The sequence below is a fragment of the Ursus arctos genome, unplaced genomic scaffold (genome assembly GCF_023065955.2).
Source record: "Ursus arctos isolate Adak ecotype North America unplaced genomic scaffold, UrsArc2.0 scaffold_15, whole genome shotgun sequence".
Lineage (NCBI taxonomy): Eukaryota > Metazoa > Chordata > Mammalia > Carnivora > Ursidae > Ursus > Ursus arctos.
Window position 1 is genome coordinate 41302651 of NW_026622819.1, and position 16041 is coordinate 41318691.

Genomic DNA, 16041 nt, shown 5'->3' on the forward strand with positions numbered 1-16041 from the left:
GCCCTTCACCTGCGACCTTGCCTGAAGGGCAGGGGCGATCGTCCCCCACTTCACAGCTGAAGGCATGGAAGTTTAGAAAGTGTAAGGGCCCAACATCACACAGTGAGCTAGTGGCAAGCTTGACTAGAATACAGACTCTGACTGCCGTTGCTTCCCTTCCAGAGCCATCTTGCTTCCCCTAGCTGTTCCTTGAGATCCCTCTGACACCACTCATTACTGTGTGACCTCACTTGAATCAACCAGAGCAGAAGCCAAGACTTTGGTGGAACTCCTGGGAAGAAGGAACAGAGGTGCTCGCTGGTAGGACATACACAAGCCATCCTACTACCATGAGGAGAAAGGCTCTCTGAGAGTGAGGCCACCACAGAAAAGAGACAGCCAAGGTAGGGGAGAGACAAGAGTCCGTATAACATTATTTGAACCCCTGGATCCAGCCACGTCTAAAACCAGATGGAGTCCTATACCTTTCAGTTATAGGAACCAACATCCCCTTTGGTGCTCATGCTGGTTTGAATTGGTCGTGGGAAGGGCTCTGCCAAGGAGCTACAGCCAACCCACATCTGGGCCTGTGGGGAGCATCTATGTCCCCCCAACCCCTGCAGACTGGACCCCATCCCTTTGGTGCCCCCACCATACCTCCATGGCCTTCTTCAACTGCTTGGCATCGTAATGGGCCGGTGGCATCATGAGCCCTAGAATCAGCCTCGCCAGGTCTCCGGAGATCTCAGACTTCAGGTCAGCCATCAAGTCCTACAAGGAACAGGGCTGAGGTCACGCCAACATCAGCACGTGCTCCCGTGTGACCCAGGACAGGGAGGAGACGCGGAATGAGGAAACGGCTCCATGTGAATGCAGGGCACAGTGGGAGCCCGTGTCTGTCTTTGCTGATGTTTACTATTTAGAAGATGTCAAAGGAGGCAGGAAAAAAAAAAACCCAAGCCGCGGGAAGACCCGCTCTCCTTGGAGGCAAGGAGACAGGACAGGAAAGGGGACAGGGCCGAAGGACATCATTCCCACCCTGGGGAAACTCGCCAGTTCAACACAAAGCCATAATAATCACTGACACTCCCCCTTGGGGCCTTGAAGCCTCTGGAACATCGAGATCCAGAAAATGCTGCATGAAAACGACTCATGCCCCTCATCTCAGCCCCATGCTGAGCCATTCCCACAGGTGTTGATCCCAAGGAACTGGGGGACGGAGAGAATGCATTGCAGGCAGCTCAAAACCAATGAGGGAGATCCTCGGAGCACATGTGACCGCGGGGGGCCCCAGGGCCACGAAGACTCAGGCGCCCAGCTGCGCGGAGCTGGCTGTGACAGGCCAAGCCCTGGGGAGGAAGGTGAGGGCGGGGCCCGGCTGAGGCCTCACCCGGCCGAAGTGGGACTTGAAGGTCTGGCGGATCTGCTGCCGCTGGGCGTTGCTGCGGTGCGTGATGATGTCGATGATGGTGTCCTCATCAGTTCCTGAATCACCAAAGCCGCATGGCTCAGAGGAAGGCCCGGGGCCCAGCTTCCCCACGTTCCCGGCCCCCCACCCCGCCATGGGCTGCACTAATCTTTGCCAGGGCAGAAGCCGGCTAGAGCTCCAAGGGCCTGCAGGAGCCCTGCCTCTGGCCCACGCCACCGACTTTGCCCAGGTTCCTCCCTGCACTGCCTTCGGTCAGGTCACTGCTGAGAAGACGACCCCCAGAGGAGCAGAGAGCCCTGCCTGCGGTGAGAGTCAGGGCCTCTGATCCAGCCCTGGTTCTGGTCGTGGCGGAGCAAGTCCTGCCCCTTCCTGAGGCTCCATTTCCACACCTACACCACAAAGAGGCCAAGTAGCTACTACGGGATCCTTCCAAACTGGCAATCTAAATCCCACAGGGACCCGTGTCCTTTCTCTTCAACTCCCGAGGAGCTAGAGCCCAAGTCCTTCTGACTGGTGTAGGTTGACTCTGGAAGACATCAGGATACCACCTCTGGCCTCTCAGATTAATGCCCTCAACCTCAGACCCGGAACAGGACTCTACCTTTCAAAAGGACCTGTCATCTCACGGTCCTAGATATGCTCAGTGGATGTTATCATTCCCAAGTGACAAATGTAGATGAGGCCCAGAAGGGGGAGGATTTAAGCCAAGGCCTCATTAGATGGGGGTGGGGGTGGGCAGGGAGGAGTGATGGAGGCCAAACCTCGGCTCCCCGTCCCTGCTGGTCTTTCTGAGAACAGGGCATCCGCCCATAGAGTAGTTCTTCCCACTAATTCTAAATGGAGGCCCTGAAGGGGGAACCAGCAGGGGGCGCGCTCCCATCCCAGAATTGAGTCCGTATCTCTTATTTTCCAGTTGGGGAAATGGACATGCGAAGGCACTGAAGGACCTGCCCAAAGTCACACAGTAAGTCTAAGGCAAACCCAGGGGGAGAACCCAGGCCTTAAGACCTAGTACTTTCTTCTACACCAGGAGACTGCTCCTGAGAGGCTGGGGACACCCTGGTCTCTAGGAAGGGCTTGTGCCCAGTTCCTCATAACCCCCCTCACTCCTCCTTCCCTAGACTCAGGGAGCCAGGACCCTCCTCGTTCTGTGGACCCTAGTTGGAGGCCTCAGCTCTCACTCCTGCCTGGCCCACTGGCCAACCTGCCACACCTGCTGCCCCAGAAGCCGACCCGCCCCTTTCCTGTCCCCTTACCAAGTCCCTTCATGGCCTTCCGCAGTGCCTTGGCATCAGCGTCAGGGTTGAAGTTGTCCACAGGACGCACGGTTCCCTTCAGCTGCGAGAAGCAGAAAGAGACTCAGCAGGTGTCTGGAGGCCCCCCCGGGGGCCCAGCCAAGAGAGGAGCATGCAAGGGAGGGGAAGCTTTCCCCACGAGCTCCAAACCAAGCAGCTTCAGGGGAAAGAGGCAGGGGTGAAGGCACAGCAGACAGACCCCTGCCCTAGAGCTGAGAAGGGGAGAGGGAGAAGAGACAGACCCAGGTCCGGGAGCAGGGCAAGTGCTGGTCAAGCCAGCCTCCTGCCCCAGGAGTCAGCTCTGTCCTAGCTGCACTGGGGCCTCCCCAGTTCCTCAGAATCCTGCCCTGTCCCCAAGGCCCTCCTGCCTCTTCAGGAGCCCCTCCCCTTGAAAAGGCGACCAAAATATCTGAAATACCAGAACAGAATCTCCCAAATTTCAGTCACTCCTAAGTGGGGTTCTCAGTGTTTCCCTATTTGCATACACCCTGTGCTATTTCTTAATGTTTTTACTTAATGCAACTTCTTTTCTGTTTTACTGAAATGCATTCATTTTTAAGCATATTTAAATACTCCTAAAGGGCAAGGAGTGTTGTTTATTTTGTTCTTGGATAGATCCCAAGTGCCTACAATGGAAGTAAGCACCCAAAAAATATTTGCTAAATGAATGAATGAATGAATAAAAATAATGTTGTATCACTATCATAAGGACACAATGGGTATTATGTGCCATCCACAGATGACAAGCCATAAAAATACATGTAATACAGAGAAAAAACCGTGTTGCCAAATACCACCCAATTTCACAAGATGCTGTTGCTTGTCAAAAGCTCTGAACTTGAAGCTAGCTCTCTCAGCTGTTTGTGAAAGAGGAAAGCCAGCGAGTGTGGCGGCAAACCGGATTCTCTGACAGAATGAGGAAGGTGGATGCAATCGGAAAGGAGTCGCCCCCTCACTATGTGAGCTTCCGCGTTGTTGAAGGCCATGGAGCCTCCCTCCACCCAAACGAATTCATTTCTTACACGGTTTAAGCTCATGTGCAACGAGAGTTCTTGCCTTGTGATTTGGGAAATGCTGTTCTAGAACATCAGAGCTCAAGAGCCCTTGGAAGGCACTGAGCTTGCTGTGCCTAACACCTCATTCTAAAGATGGAGACAGAGGCCCAGAGAGGTAGGGACCTGCCAAAAATGGCTCCGTGAGTAACAGATAGAACGCAAGGCTCCAAATATTTTCACGTGGACCAAGTGCTACTAGTTCCTGGAATGGTTTGGCCCAAGTACTTCTGTGGACCTGGGGTCTCAGAATGGTCAGAACAGCCTTGAGTCATCCAGTGCACCGAGGAGGGCCCCTCTGTTCCACGTTCTCCTGCCTCCAAAGGCCAACTGACCCAGGACGACACAGGCCCCTCCCCAGAACCAGACATGTCTCCACTCAGCAAGCCCTGTTAGTAGTTAGTGGGCCAGAGCGCTTCCCCGCGTGGTAGAGGTTAATGCCGGAATCAGAGGCCCACACCAGAGTGCCGGCCCCCCAACTCATCACTCCTGGAAGACAAGGAAGCTTCAGATGTGAGAACCAACGTCTCAGGTTGGCCGCCAGGGGGCAGCTGGGTGCCAACCAGAGCAGCAGGAAGGTGCGAGCAGAAGACTGGAAGCTTGTGGTCAAGAGGTCAAGCAGGAGGTGGGGAGGGTCTGACCTCTACTCGGGCCACTGCACTAAGCTCCCACATCTGATAGGCCACCTGCGCTGCCTCCGGGAAGAACTGGCCAGCAGCACTGGAATGGAGGGGGTTAGGGAGAGGATAGGAGGGAACGTCATCATGGGCAACACTCCGCACACACAACACACAGGCACGTATGCACACACACACGGACACACAGCCACATAAGCACACGCACACTCGGACACACACAGCCACGTATACACATGCACGCCACACACAGAGCCACGTATGCACATGGACACACATAAACACACAGCCACACACTTTAAGTAAATCCATTTGGCTTTACCTTCTCTCGAGCCTCATCCATTCAGAGCCCTCCCCTCCATTTCTGAGAACCTTCTACGGTCTCTTGAGACCCCCTGCCATGCTGGCTTTGCCCAGCAGCCCTCATGGCTCCAAGTTCCATGCAGGATAGGAGCTCTCGAATCCTCTGACCTCCCCTTTCTTCCTCATGATTTGAATGATTTCTCTCCACATCTCCCCTCTCAAACAAGTCGGTGACCAGCTTACGGCCAAGTCACCTTGATATCCCCTCCTGCAAAGCACCCGGGTGTACGGGATGCTGAGGAAACTTCTGTGAACTGAAGTCAGCCCCCAGGACACTTGTCAAAGGTTAGCAGGAGGCTCTCATACCCCTGACTTAACTGGATCCTTAAAAGATCCGGGAGGGAAAATCAGAGGACCCGTCACTCCCCTCCTCACACACAAATCTGGTCAAGTCATGCCCAGTGTCACCGCTTCCACGGTTCCCCACTACCCCCAGGAGAGGTTCTTCTGCCAGCAGGAGGCCCCCAGGCCCTGCCCACCTCTCAGCCTCCTCTATTCCCTGGTGTCAGGGACAGAAATGAACCAGGCTGAAACCTGCCCATCTCTCGGCCTTTCCTCCACCACTCTCTTTCAGACCGGGTCTTCACCTCCTCCCCTTCCTCACCGTCTTCCTCAGGCCTCTGTTTCTTTACGCCCAGGAGCCTCCCTCAGTCTGGCACAGTGCCCTGATCTGTGCGTTCCCAGGCACACACAATTTCCCCATCCCAGGTCGGCCCCACAGGTGGGCCCTGGTCCGTCTGCCTCACTGGGCTGGGGGCTCCACCAGGACTCCCCCATGAGGCCTGCTCGCAGCACGTGCCTGGGACAAACACGCTGAATAAAGGAGCAGGCAGAGCAGGCCCCGTATTTCTTCTGTAGAGCAGACGATGACACTGAGAAGCGGCTATGAGGTAACAGGGCCTGGACCCCCCTTCTGATTCCCAGTCCACACCCCTAGACTGACTTTCCAAGTGCACGGGAGCACACACCTCCGTCTGGGAGTGCACATTCCCGTCACACACACACACACACACACACACACACACACACACACACACGTTCACCTGTGCGCAGCTCCTGGCACCGAGGACTCCCCAAGCTCACCCAATCCATCCATCTGTCAGGATGAAGGCCACGAGGGCCCAGGCCTGCCACCCCCGGGGGCCACTCCCTCCAGCCTGGGGCCCGGGGGCCACTTACTCATCATCACCCCCACACAGCTTCAACAGAGCTTTCTTGTAATCGCCAGACGTGTCATTCTGCAGGGGGAGAGAGAGAAAGGTGATGTCTCACTCACCTCTGGGCTCCCCTCGGACAAGGAGGGGAGGTTCTGCAGAGCCCAAACTAGGGAAGGCCGGAGAAGGCTGCACATATGCCTAGCAGCCCGGACTCCCCTCCGGTCTGGGGGTGGCTGAGACCACCAAACGCTGGTGTGCTGGTGAGCACTTCACAACCGGCTCTTGGGGGGGGGCACAAGTGAAAAAGCCCTGATTTGTCACATCTAGCAATCTCTGTGCTGTAAATACGTCCAACAAGGGGTACTTTCAAGCTACCAACATTGCACCGAACTGGGAGCCACTGCGAGCCGGCCCCGGCACACCACTACCCCCGGACAATCCCAGCCGGGCCCTCCCACGTGAAACAGTCCGTGAAAATAGGGCTCCATGAGCAAAAACACCGGGAGATGCCAAACCCAAACAAATGGATGTAGTGTATTTATACCCCTCTTGGAGCTTCATGATGGATTTAACATATTAAAGGCTGTGAGAAGTTCTGAAGTAAACACACTGGCTTGTCTTTACTTATACTCGTTTTTTCCCAAATATTTCCCATGAAACATTTCTGCATGTAATGCCTACAAAATTCCTCTTTGGAAACATACTTCAGGGTATGGAACATGGCTGGACTCATAAAGCTCTATCTCACTTGCCCCCCAAAAGAGAAAAAACCCCAATTCTCTATCTGTCTCTTTGCCAAGTGTCACGGGCTGGACACCCCAGTCATCCACAGATCACCCGGCCCGGGGCCAAGAGTTCTCCCCGCTTCTGCAGCCTGACCTCTCACTGCCCTTGGGATGGAGGCCTCACCCTGACTTCAGCCTGCATGCCCTTCCTGACCCAGCCCTGCCTTCCTTTGGAGCTTCATGACTCACCAGCACCACCAGGCAACTTGCTTCTCTGTTGAACTGTCTCACATTCCCTGAATGTGCCACGAAGCAGGGGCTCCTGGAATTCCCAAGAGACTCCGAGCTTTCTGGGACAGTTCTTCTCCCCTGGGAGTGGTTCCCAAGCCCTCTGCTCCTCTCTGTAGCCTGTTAGCTCCGCTCACCTTGATCATGTTGTACAGCGACTTCTCATACTTGGTCCGGAATATCTCCCGAATGTCAAGCATATCCAGCTCACTGCGGGAGACCATGATGCGGATCAGGGTGTTGTCCCGAGTCCCCAGGCCCTGAAAGACAAGTGGGTTTGGGGGACAGGGACTTGAGAGGAGGCCGGAGTGCTGAGAGCCCCCAGCTGAGTTGAAAATACAATTTTTGTGATAGAACATTAAAATTAAGAACAAAAGAAACAAAACATTGCCATTCCCCCAGAAGCTCCCTATGTGTCCCCCTTGCTTTGATTTCCTTCCTCCCCTCATACATCAGGCCCGTCCTTGGTTTCCCTTATAATTTTATCATAACGTTGTGACTCTAAGCACAGATTGTGTACGTGTGCATATCTTGGAACGCTGTAACTATACCACTTCGCATTTATTTCTCTTGCTACTCCTGACGGACATCGGGTTGTTTTTCATTTTTTCCTAACACAGACAATACTGCCACATTCGTATGAACGCACGTACACAGGCACCCTCTCTCCCAGGCTGAGCTGCCCGACCTCGCTCGGAAGGACAGTGAATGGGCCACAGTTCCCTTGCCCTTGTGAGATGGTCAGCCAGGGCCGGGAAGGCCTGAGCTCCCGGGCTTTGGGTCTGTGGCCCCCGTATTCATGTACCCGTTGTGCTATGGAATGACCGTCAGGCTCCGTGCGTCCTGTGTGCGACATAGTGGGAATCACAGTTCTCACATACACATTCGGAGCAGGGTCGCTGGGTCACAGGGATAAATAGCACGAGCCTTAGGAGACAATGATAAATATCTTCCAAAGTGCACCGTACAGAACCATTCTGGTCAATTACTACGTTTGAAATGTATGGGTTTCCAGCCCATCTGGATGGATGAATCAAGTGCAGGCTGTCCTAACTCCCTGTGACCAATCATGAGGTCGGGGCAGGTATTTGGGTGGGGGTGGATGGGTGTGCGACTGGACAGCGTCCCAGGCTCGGGGGAGCTCACCTGGGAAAAAGGCCATCACTCTCTCCTGCGGCCAATCCCCTGAGGGCTCTCTTTGGCCAGGGGGCCCTACAGACTGGTCGGAGAGTCTCTACAGTCCCCTGGGGATGGGCAGAGAGCCCCTCCCACAAGCTCATTCCCAGCGACCCCACCACACACCTTCATGGCTTTGAAGAGCCTTTCTGCAAAATACTCTGGGGTACTCCGGATACACTTCACTGAGGAGAGGGAAGAAGAGGTAGAGTTATTCTGGCTGCCTCAGAATGGCTTGGGCTGGCCTGACCCCTTCTTTTTTTTTTTTAACCCCTTGGGGACCACCAAATGCAAACCCAGGAAGAACCCAGGTTCCCGATACCCTGAGGCTGCCGCCCCCCCTGCCCCCCCCAGCTTGTAAGGCACACCCAGAGCATGAAGAAATCAGGAACTGGGCTGCTGAAATGTGGACTGTGTATCTTAAAGATCCACTTCATCTTTCTAGTCCTCTGGGGGGTTTGCAGGGAACCGGGCCTGGTGGGGGTAGTGCTGGGGGTGAAGCTGGGAGAGGTGTTTCTTTAGATCCTGCTGTAGCAGAAAGGTACGGGCAGCAACATCACTTTGGATCCTGCCAGCAGAGCAGGCCAGAACCTGACTGCTTGAAACCAAGTTGGGAAGGGCCGGCTCTGGGCAGGAGGATGAGGCTGGGGATCGAGCTCTCCCCCAGACAACACGCATACAACCCAGCCCAGTCTCGGACACACCGACTCTCACAATGTCCAGCTTGTAAGGGCCTCTGGGTCAGGCAGTCCCTCCCCCCGCCCCCGTTTATCAGATGAGGGAACTGAAGCCCAGCGAGGACGGGGACTGCTCCACGTCAACAGCAGATTTGGGAGAAGCCCTGGGTTTGAATCTTGACTCCACCACTGACTACTCTGCTCCTGGCATGCCCCGTTCCTGGAAGACCCCCAAGTCATGACCAAACTACCCCTTGGCAAGTGGCCCAGCCTCTGTGAGATGTGGTTTCCTCATCTGTGAAATGGAGCTCATGTCCACCCCCGGGTGTGTTTTTAGAGATCAAACACCCCGCACAGCACCCGGCACACAGTACACGCTCCACACCAGTCTGCTCTCCTGCCGGTTCTTTCCCGAGCCCGGGCCCTCGGCTCTACCCAGCCCCGCCACACACACCGGGGGAGGGAGCGGCAGGAAGTCAGTGCCTGAGGCTCCATTCCCTGCCTCCCTGACTTCATGCTGCCCTGGCCAACCCACAGAATTCACTGCCCGTCTGATTTTTCTCCTTCCTGCCTCCAGACTATATAATCCCCCTTTTCCACTCTTGGCCTCTTGTTCCTGGGCCAGAAACCCAGAATCCCTCGAAGCCCCTGGGAATGCAAGGTGAGCACGTACCCACGGCCAGCATCAGCTTCTCAAAGTCCCCGGACAGCTCCCCTCGGATGCTGGCCTCGATCGGCTTCCCGGTGGTCTTCAGATACTCATCAAACACTGGGTCGGAGAGACAGGGATGTGGAGAGTGCCCCAGCACGCAGAAGAAACCAGGACCTCAGAAGGGGAGGCCAGGACCTGAGCGCCCCCAGTGAAGGTAGAGCCGGTATTTGAGGGGCTAGCTGGCAGCGAGGTCACACACACCACGAGCCACCGTGCCGTCATGCCACGTATGACGTGAGGGACCGTGTGTACCTCGCACTCCAACATGAAAACAGGACTGGCACTCAGATGGGAAGGTTGAGCACCCTGTTAATGACTTTGCCGAGGGACTACACAAACCACCATCCAATAAAATCAGGGCTAGTACTTGCATTGTAGATGAAGTAACTATCCTGCTCCATGAGCAGAAAAGGATAAAAGAATGGAGTTCTTGGCACAACCCCAAGGGAGCAGCTGTAGGTCTTTCTTCTCTGGAACTTACCCAACCGAAGATGCTGCTTGCTGCGATTTCCCAAAATGTAAATGAACTGGGCTTCATCTGTTCCCCATTTCAGTTCCCCTGCCTCGTACAGGTCCTGAAGGGGAAGAGGAAGGACTTCACTGAAAGAAGACAGAACTCGCTGGCCACACTTATCAACTGCTGCTGGATCCCTGAACATACCAGTAATTGGTAGCCTCAGGACCTTTGCACACACCCGTATACCTTCCTTTCTTTCTGGGGAAACTCCTACTCAACCTTCAAGGCCCAGATTAAATGTCCCATTTGTTCTCAAAGCACTTTCTGATGTCCCCAAGGCAGAATTCTCTTTCTTCCTCTCCTTCCCTCTTCTCAGCTCCTATAGTTTTTTGCTTCTTTACTGCTTTGCTCTACTGTATATTATAATGACTTCTTTATATGCCTGTCTCCCCACTATGGCATGGGCTCCTCAAAGACAGAGATTATGTCTTAGCAGTCTCTGTATCTACCCTGCAGTGTCTCGTGCATAGTGGGGCCCAAAACACCTGGAATGTAATGCTATATCCCTAGAGGAGGTGTCTGTACGATCCATATAGGCCTATTTCTCCCAGCACTGTCTGATTTTATTCATTAGTGATTCCCCAGTGCTTGGCAGAGTGCCTGGCACATAGCAGGTGTTCAACACACATTAATTAACTGAATAAACAAAGGAACAAATGATAAAAGCTCCCAAATAGATCTCACCAACTTTATATGTGTTGTGTACCTTTGAAAGACAACTTAAGTCCTTTCTTCAACAAAGCACTGTATAAAATGCTGGCTGTGAGTCAGTTATTTCTGATATTTGATGCAAATTACTTGGCGCCCAGCCCTTCCCAGGATCCCCAAGCTCCCCGCTCTTGGGGCTCCCTTGCTGTACCCCAAGAAGCCTCGGTCTGTGCTGGTTTACCTGGACGTCCTGTTGTACCAAGTCCTCGCTCACCACATCGTCCTTCTCCCTGGTTCCCTGGGCAGAGACACAGGGACACAGGGTTCAAATACCAGAGCTGGGGTGGGGGTTGGGGCAGAGGCGTGGATACCAGGGGTGGAGACCGGGAGGGTAGAGAAAGCGTAGTGGCCCAGATGTGCCCTGGAGCAGTGACCCCAGCTGCCCCTACATCAAGACCGAAGCATCTATTTTGCGGGGAATCATAGGGTCCCTCCTATTGGCTTTTCCTCTCATCCTCGGAGTTGGGACCAAAGAGGGGAGTCCTGGGAATGACCCAGATCCCACCAGGTGCCCCATCCCAGGGCAAGCCAGAGCCTGTCCTGAGAACAGGACCCTGCTCAAGTCCCGGTAGGGCTCACGATGCCTACCAACAATGACAGTGCAGGGCTAGGGTCTGCACATCTGCCTTCTACGGGGGGCTCCCAGACCCTAACCAGACAACTCATCAGGGAGGATCTGAGACGTGGGCCCTGCGATCCGAGCTCACGAGCAGGGAAAGCTCCAAATCCTACTGGTGTTTCTGCTGCTCCACCCACACCCTGTGCCCCACGTGACAAAGGATGGAACTCGTAGGGGACGGGGCCAGCCCGAGCAGGCATCGTGCTTCCACGGGCACGGGTCAGGCCTATGCTTCTCTCCTCCTCTCCCTGGAGTGTGCATCTCAGGATCTCACAGCCCCTGGTTCTCCTGGGGACTGAGCTTCAACAGACAGAGCCCGCACATTGACAATGCATGCTGCGGCACTGCCCACCTGGTGCTAGATGTTGAGAAGGAGCTGGAACTCTCCAGAACAAATGGCTTTGAACATGGGGGCAAAGGTCACACTTTCCCATTCCTGACGTTTCTGGTAATCCCCCAGCTGCTTAATACGGGACAGGGATTGCTATGGCAATGGAGAAAAAGACCAGGGAGCAGCTGGGGTACATTGTGTATGGGAGGGAAGGAAGTGAAGAAACAAAGAAGTGGCTTAATGTCTATATAAAGCTTCCGACAAGCGTGGCCCTTGGAGCTGGGGCTTGAAACTGCTCAATGCCTGAGCTCAATACCGGAGATTTCCGGGGAGCCGGCCAGGTGAAGGGGAAGCGGCGGGGTGGGGCATGTTTTCCAGCCCCCTGTAGCCATACAAAATGCAGGCCTGCCAGTACCAGAACTTTCCATTATTCAGAAGAACCTAGAAACTGGCTTTTGAGCAAAACTCCCCACTTTTAAATGTTAGCAACTAACTCAAAGTATTTTTTTTTTAAAACACATTGTGTAGGAAAACCAAGGGGGAAAAAAAACAACTTGGCAGATGAAAGCCAGTCTACAGTCTCTTCATGGTCCTTTTTTATGTCTCTGGGGGTGGGAGACAGGAGCGGCAGGGCTTGGCTGTGGGAGACGCAGTGCAGGCAGCCCCAGAAATGCCATATCCCTGCTGGTGACTTGCAGACGTGCCAGCCGTGCCAGCCACAGCTGGGGAAGCAATGGCAGGAGGGAGGCCTGGAGAGGAGGGGGAGGGGTGGGTGTGAAGAGAGGACGGAGGTCACAGGGGAGGAATTTTCCTGGGCACAAAAGAGGAGGGATGTGTGCAAAGGGAAATGCGGGTGACTGCCTGTGCAAACCAGGGGTGACCCAGAAGACCCCTGGGTGTTCGGATTCTATACCCAGGTGAGAGAGAGAGAGAACATCTCAAGTTCAAGGATAAATGGGCAACTGGGGAATGGCCACAGATTATGAGGACTTTACACCTAAGGAGCCACCAAGGAACCCCTCACAGGCCACCCGTCTGGGGCAAGAGGCGGAAGGTGCCCACAGCCCTCTGCCTGCACTCTGGTAGAGAGCTTCCGGGAGGACCCCAGTGTGGACCAACCTGGAGCAGGACCACGAGCATCTTCTGGAAGTGGCCAGAGGTGTCACCGATGATGTCGGCCTCTAGGTCTCGCTCATAGGCTGCAGGGAAGGAACGCAAGCTCTAGTCCCATCCCCAGGAGATCTTGGGAATCCAGGATAAAGGTCCCTGCTGCCTCCAATATGATCCCAGCACCCAGTCTCCGGGCTGGTCATGGAAAGACCCAGGGTGTATCTTCACAGGTTTCTGCACTGACCCCTGACACACCGAGACGGAATCTGTCCACGTTCTCTATCCCCACCTGTGCTATCCTACTCCAGGTACTGTGGTCGCCCACCTGGATGATGGCTACGGCCTTCTAACTATTTCCCCTCCTTCCGCTCCCCTCCTTCTCCAATCCACAGCAACAAGGGTGACTCTTAAAGCCCTCTCCAATCACGGGCTCCTCTGCTTCCTGCTGAACTTGGAATCAAACATCACCTCTTCTCTTGGCCTGCAAGGCACTGTGTGATCCTGCCCTGCCCTCTACCACTCTCACCTCACACTAGTACCAGGCTCATTTCTGCCCCAGGGCCTTTGGGTTTGCCATTCCCTCTGCCTGCCAGGATCTTCTCCCCACCCCTTACACAACTGGCTCCTTCTTATTCCCTCCCAAGACACGGTTTCCCTGACCACTTGTCTGGACCAGGTCCTTCCGAATTAAAGTCGGACTCTTGTTACTTCATTGTATAACAATGTGTCATCATCGTGTTTACCTGTGTATTGCCTGTATCCCTTGTTACCTCATTAGTCTGTAAATTCTAGAAGGCAGGGACTACATGGGTTCTGCCCACCACCATATCCTGAGAACCTAGAACCCTGCTGCACAGAGCAGCTATTTCTGACAAGGAGAAACGATGGATAGATCAGAGGGCAAGAGGAAAGAAAGTGGATGGACAGTCTTAGGGTCCCCACCCTTGCAATTACCCTCCTTTCATATCTAAGTCCTGATGGCCCCTCCTGCCCATCTCACCATCTTTGTACGCTGCCACCAGCTGGTGGATCTGCTCATTGGTCCGAGAAGCCAAGATCTCAATGAGACACTTCTCATCAGTGCCGATGCCCTGGGAGAACAGAAGGGACATCAGAGTCAGGCTGGGATGGGAGGCCACCACCAGCCATGGGCTGGGCTCCTGGAGTGGCCAGAGCTATGGAACCCCCAACACTCAGGGAGCTCCTACCATAGCTCTTACGCGCCAGACTGGAGCCACTGTCCTGAGAATCAAAACACATAGGTTCTAGTCCCGCCTCTGCCAGCAGCTCGCTTTGTGACCTCTCATTAAGAAACGTTGTCTTTCTGGGCCTGTTTTCTCATCTGTAAAATGGAAATGATGCCAGTGGCTCTGCCAAACTCACAAGGACATCGAGAAGGCAATCTCTCCCATCGCTAAACTTCCCAATACATCAAGTAAATTCATGTTGAACACCTCATCTGAGGCAAAGCTCATAGCACTTTACAGACTGTCCTGTGCCAGGTACACTGAAGGGCTTTGATCCCTCCCTGCTTGCTAGCGAGCCACCCTCTCCTTCAACCAGACCGAGCCGCACTTCCTGTCCTGGACACACACCTCCACCCCCTCTCCTGACATCTTACCCAGCCTGGAATGACCTTCCCACTCTGATCAACCAAACCCTCCCCGGGGCTTCTGGGCCCAGCTTGATCCCTCATCTTCTGCGATGCCCTCTCAAGCCACCCTGGGCCTGCCCTCCTTTACTACGCCCTTGGCCTTGGAGCGTCGGGCACAACTTGTCTTTACGCCCCTGGATCCTGCTTCCTGAGGGCTGTAAGCTGCTGTGTTGGGGTCTGGGCCCAGGGCCCCCCTTATGAGATCTGTCTCACACCAACATCTGTCCCACATCTGGCCATCTGGAGGAGACTGCGGCACCCCCCGGGACAGGGTTTGCGCAAGCTACCTCTCGCAGCAGGCCACACTGCTGGTGGGCGCAGGGCCCAGTGAGTGCCCGTGGCAGAGACCAGAATCTTCCCATTCAGCACACCCCCACTCGCAACACACACGCAGACCCGTGCTTCTTACCGCGATGGCGTCTTTAATTTCTTTGGCATCACAATAGGCAAGTGGCCTCATGAGACCCACAATCAGTCGTTCAAACTTTCCCGTCAGCTCATACTTCAAGTCAGCAATGAGGTCCTGGGTCGGGGTCGGGGAGGGAGGAGGAGATGGAGGAGGAAGGGGACGAGCGCTTATGGTAAGAGTTACATGTAATGAGCCCCTACTCTGTAAGGCACCGGGCTCAGTAAGCCCGTGGACCTGCCACTCTGGGAGGTATGGGCTCTCATCAACCCTAAGAAATGGGCGTAGAGACATCAGGGAACTTGCCCAAAGCCACGCAGCGAGCAATGGCGGTGCAGGATTCGAGCCCGTGGCACCGTGCCTCTCCCCCCAGCACTGTTTGTTCGCTTGTTGACTGGGTGTCTCTCCCACTATCTGTGGGTCCACAGGGCTGACACCTCACAGGTCTCGTTCACCTGTGTGCACCAACCCCTAGCCCGGGGCCCAAGCATATAGCAAGTATCATAGATGTATCTGTGGCCGAATGGGGCCTGACTGAAGGGGAGAACAAAGGAGGGCAGAACTGTCAGCACGGAGGCTGAGCCGGAATACAACAGGAGACCAGGTGAATGAGATCAGCTCCCCAGCCCCACCCCATGGGCCCTGCGGTTGCCATGGTTACCTTGCCATAGAGGGACTTGTAGCTCTGGCAGATCTCCTGCCTCTGCCTGTTGCTCCGAGAAGTGATGAGCTCCAGGATGGCCTCCTTGTCACTGCCTGGAAGATAGGAGGGCACTGGTGACCCTCCCCCAATCTGCCTCCAGGAAGCCCACCAGGGGCTTCTGTTCATCAGGCGGTGGTGTCGGTGGGGGAGGATCTATGGGGACTGTCAAGCCCCCACTGAGAAGGATCCTAGCACCCACAGTATTTGAGGTCGGAGGGCCTGTGATCCAGCCCCTCATCAGACACATAAGGAAACTGAGGCCCAGAGAGGAGCAAGGACTCATCCAAGCTTTCACACTGAGACCTGGTTTAGAAAAACACAGGTATCCTAACACCCAAGACAGGGTTCTTTCAAAAACAAGAAAAATAAAAGAGAATAAGCAGCAACAAGTTCGGGGTGGCAGTGACTCCCAAGAGGAAAGGTAGCGGTGATGCTTCAGGAGGGGACCCACCGAAGACGTTTCGACTCTATGAGGAAGCAAGTGCTGTTTCTCAAGTTGGGTGGC

At 54.7% G+C, this 16041-nt stretch overlaps 1 protein-coding gene across 2 annotated transcripts in view; it reads right to left on the reverse strand.

Moving 5' to 3' along the window:
• Nucleotides 1–16041, reverse strand: part of ANXA6 (annexin A6) — a 46146-nt gene that overhangs the window by 15934 nt on the left and 14171 nt on the right. For both annotated transcript variants that reach the window (XM_026510806.4, XM_026510807.4), the window contains exons 4-17: nt 15495–15589; nt 14837–14950; nt 13774–13864; nt 12783–12862; nt 10895–10951; nt 9970–10063; nt 9450–9545; nt 8226–8284; nt 7061–7183; nt 5933–5991; nt 4397–4475; nt 2665–2746; nt 1370–1464; nt 637–750 (exon numbers count right to left, since the gene is read on the reverse strand). In XM_026510806.4, the coding sequence (XP_026366591.1) occupies nt 637–750; nt 1370–1464; nt 2665–2746; nt 4397–4475; nt 5933–5991; nt 7061–7183; nt 8226–8284; nt 9450–9545; nt 9970–10063; nt 10895–10951; nt 12783–12862; nt 13774–13864; nt 14837–14950; nt 15495–15589 (1238 nt within the window). The remainder of the gene's footprint in view (nt 1–636; nt 751–1369; nt 1465–2664; nt 2747–4396; nt 4476–5932; nt 5992–7060; nt 7184–8225; nt 8285–9449; nt 9546–9969; nt 10064–10894; nt 10952–12782; nt 12863–13773; nt 13865–14836; nt 14951–15494; nt 15590–16041) is intronic.